General features: G+C 50.5%; 1 protein-coding gene across 1 annotated transcript in view; it reads right to left on the bottom strand.

The window, feature by feature from the left end:
- The window catches only part of LOC109373335 (arylsulfatase H), a 34,837-nt gene that overhangs the window by 16,941 nt on the left and 14,626 nt on the right, over positions 1–3,270 (bottom strand). Inside the window, exons 4-5 of the mRNA XM_019627106.1 lie at positions 2,532–2,955; positions 1,051–1,187 (exon numbers count right to left, since the gene is read on the bottom strand). Of these exons, the coding sequence (XP_019482651.1) occupies positions 1,051–1,187; positions 2,532–2,955 (561 nt within the window). The remainder of the gene's footprint in view (positions 1–1,050; positions 1,188–2,531; positions 2,956–3,270) is intronic.

A 3,270-nucleotide genomic window follows, 5' to 3' on the forward strand; every position in this document is an offset into this window, starting at 1 on the left:
GGTTCTAATTCACTTACACACATCACGGCACTTATGCCTTTCAAGACCCCGTGTGACCCGTGAGAAATGCACTAGCTCCATTTCTTAGTCAGCCCGAGGTCACGTTCATGGCAGGACCAGACTTGAACCCGGGAAGCAGGGGAGGGGAGCTCTGAGTTTCCCTGAGAGCTGGTTTAGAATATCTGCACTCACGGATGATACTGGGGATTTTCCGGCAATAAAATCCCCACTGGTCAACATACGGACGGCACAAATGACTGTTTTTCTTACATGGGGTACATCTTAGAAGATGTCATCCTGTGATACTCCACATGACGCCTCCTAAAAAGCATGGCTACAGTGAGCAAGCAACATCTCTCAGAATCATTTGCTCACAGAATGTCTCCTCCCAGACACGAGTCACCGCGCCAGATTTCTAGGGAACAGACTTACTCCATGATAGAGTGACTCATAGGCTCACCTCTACCCCTCACCGCCAAGGGCACAGGATACCAGGTGATCGAAACAAATAGCTGCCTCAACACGGTGACTGTTCGTGCGTGCAGGTCTCAAGGTCAAGAGGGCGTCTTTAAAAATTCACTTTTTTTGTGTGTGTGCTAGCAATGGAGACACGAAAGCATCACCCACCCACTCCTTACAAAACAACCCCATTTGGGTGACAGCTGCACATAAGGCCATCTGCTTTTCATTGCCATGGCTGTCCCGATACCTAGCTCTTGATGATATTGACCGTCCTCCATCATTTGTGTCAACATTGCTCTCCCACGCATCTCCGCTCCAAGCTGGCAGGTCCCCAGCCAACACCTCCCAGAGGAGCCGAGTGTCACAAGGAGGGGGAACACNTTTTTCTTCTTTTTTTTTTTTCCTGGAAAGTGCTATCTTTACTTTAAAGATGCTACAGGCAGCTCTTAATTCAATTCAGGGAAACAAATAATCCTCGATTGCCCATGGCACCCAAGAGGCGCTGCGTCATCAGAGGCAACGACTACAGGTTTTCTTTCCTCCAGTCCGTGAATGAGACACTTTTGGTTCATTTTCCCGAATACTTACCCACCATCCAATCCATCTCTTCGACGTTGTCACCGTACCGTCCGTGTTTACTGTGCCCCACAAACTTCTCCTGGGTGGTCAGTGGCGTGTGGACGTGCAGAAAACAAAAAAGCAGCAGGAAAGGCCCATGTTTATACCTAAGGGGCAGAGGGGCACCTGAGTTACCTTCGTCAGCAAAGGCGCTTTTTCCCCCCACTTGGATATTATTCTGCCTCCATGGAAAGATCTCATAAGCGTTGGCAGAGGCTTCTACGTATTTACGTGACTATGATCCACCATTGGAGCAACACATACCACAGCTAGACTTATGCAGAAAGGATGTGAGGGAGAAAAAAGAATAACGGAAAATTTGTATTAGCATCAATGCAGGTGGGGGACTCTCTCATTTGATCTCTTGCATCCAGGGTACCATGGGACATAAAGGAGTGGCTTAATGCATCTTTTTAATCTCGGTTGAGTGAATAGGTGACTGAACGAATGCGTGAATGAAACCCATGTCAATTCTCTCCATCTGTTTTCTGAGAATGCTTTCTCATCACGCACACCCCAACATGTAACTGGACACACGGCTGCCATGAACACAGGCTGCTTATATGTAGGAGTGTCCGTGTGAACAGCTACCAACCCAGGGAGACAAGGGGCATGTCAGTAAAAAGATAGCATGTCTCCGAAAGGAAGGGTTCCGGTACAGTTCTTCTTCTCCTTCCTTTGTGCTGCCTGGAACATAAGTGTGATGGCTGGAGCTTTGGCATCCACTTTGGGCTACGAGGCTGCTCCTGCAGAATTTTGAAACAGAGCGAGCTAGAAGGAGCTAGGGTTAAGCAAAGAGTGAATGTGATAGTCACAAACGCTTGTGCGGGAATGAAGTCCCATTGCCTTCTCACGAATCCCATGGAGTTATACTGTGTCACCCTCATGCATGCCCCCACAGCCCCACGAGGAGAGCAGAAAAAGGGGGTCGATGAGCCTGCACACTGGGCACATCAAAATACCTCTCACGGGTCACCTGAAGTGAACAGGTGTGCCAAGGTCAGACAGCGTTTCATTCATGTGTGCGTGGCTTGCATTAAACGTATAAAACTTAAAACTGGATGTCACTACACAGACTCACTTCCTAATTGTGAACGCTTTTGTATTTTCAGGCGGTGTCTGGGGCAAAACAAAATCAAAATAAAGCTCAAAGAGTCCATCAAATTTGATGCTGACACACTGATGGATTAAAATGCCATAATTCCAGTTTTGTTTTTTTTCGTTTTGTTGAAGCAGCGAGCAAAATATGTTTCTTTGTATTTTCAGGGTTCGAAATTTGCAGGAAATGTTACCTATCCATTTTTTTGTATCTCCGTAGACATTTTAACATACCGCATCTATCTCACACACAGAGAAGGCCCATCTCATCCAGAGAGACCCAATTTCTCTGAAAGAACAACAACACGGCCATGCAGGAAGTCAGCCCAGCCTGGAGGGAACACCTGTCCTACCTGTCGATGAAGCTCAGGGCTTCCTTCAGCATGAGCATGGAGACTTGGTCTTCTCGCATCGGCTGCTGGAGGATTTCGTGGTTTCTCATCAGGACGCAGTTCCATCGCCGAGTGAAGCCGTAGCTGGCGTACCAGGACGCGAAAAACAGGAGGGCGAGCAGTGCGACGGTCACGATGACCGTCCAGGGGACCGCGAGCCAGCCGGCGAGCTTGGGGACAAGGAGCAGGAGAGAGGCGAGGCCGATGCCTGCCGTGGCCACGCAGAGCTGGACCCTGAGCCGGCTGTGCAGCTCCGGTGTCTCGGATGCTTGGCAGTCGCTCAGAAGGCCTAAGGGCAGCCCGTAGAAGTAGTCGAACCCGTGGTTCAGGGGGTGGTAACAGTGATCATCCCGGGACGCACAGCTCAGGCCTTGGTGCCACTTTCCTGCAAGGAACACAGGACAGGGACGGCGGCAGCACCAGCGCCACGCTGTTTCTGCAGTGTGGACATCCCTCTGTGACCACCAAGCGGGGACTTGGGCTTCCTGGCCAGGGTGGCATCTGCTCGGTGGCCCTGTCACCTCCCTGGAAATGCTAACAAGTCTACACAAGCCACCGGTGTGTCCTGCCCTACATGCTGCGACTTTCGGACTGGAACTGGGCGCGGAAACCCGTTTGCTCGCGGGAAGGACACGGCGCCAGGGCTGTCCTCAGAAGGAAATATATGCTGGGTACCTGGCCATTCCCCGGACCCTTAGAA

Source organism: Hipposideros armiger, unplaced genomic scaffold, assembly GCF_001890085.2.
Source record: "Hipposideros armiger isolate ML-2016 unplaced genomic scaffold, ASM189008v1 scaffold_709, whole genome shotgun sequence".
NCBI classification, from domain to species: Eukaryota; Metazoa; Chordata; class Mammalia; order Chiroptera; family Hipposideridae; genus Hipposideros; species Hipposideros armiger.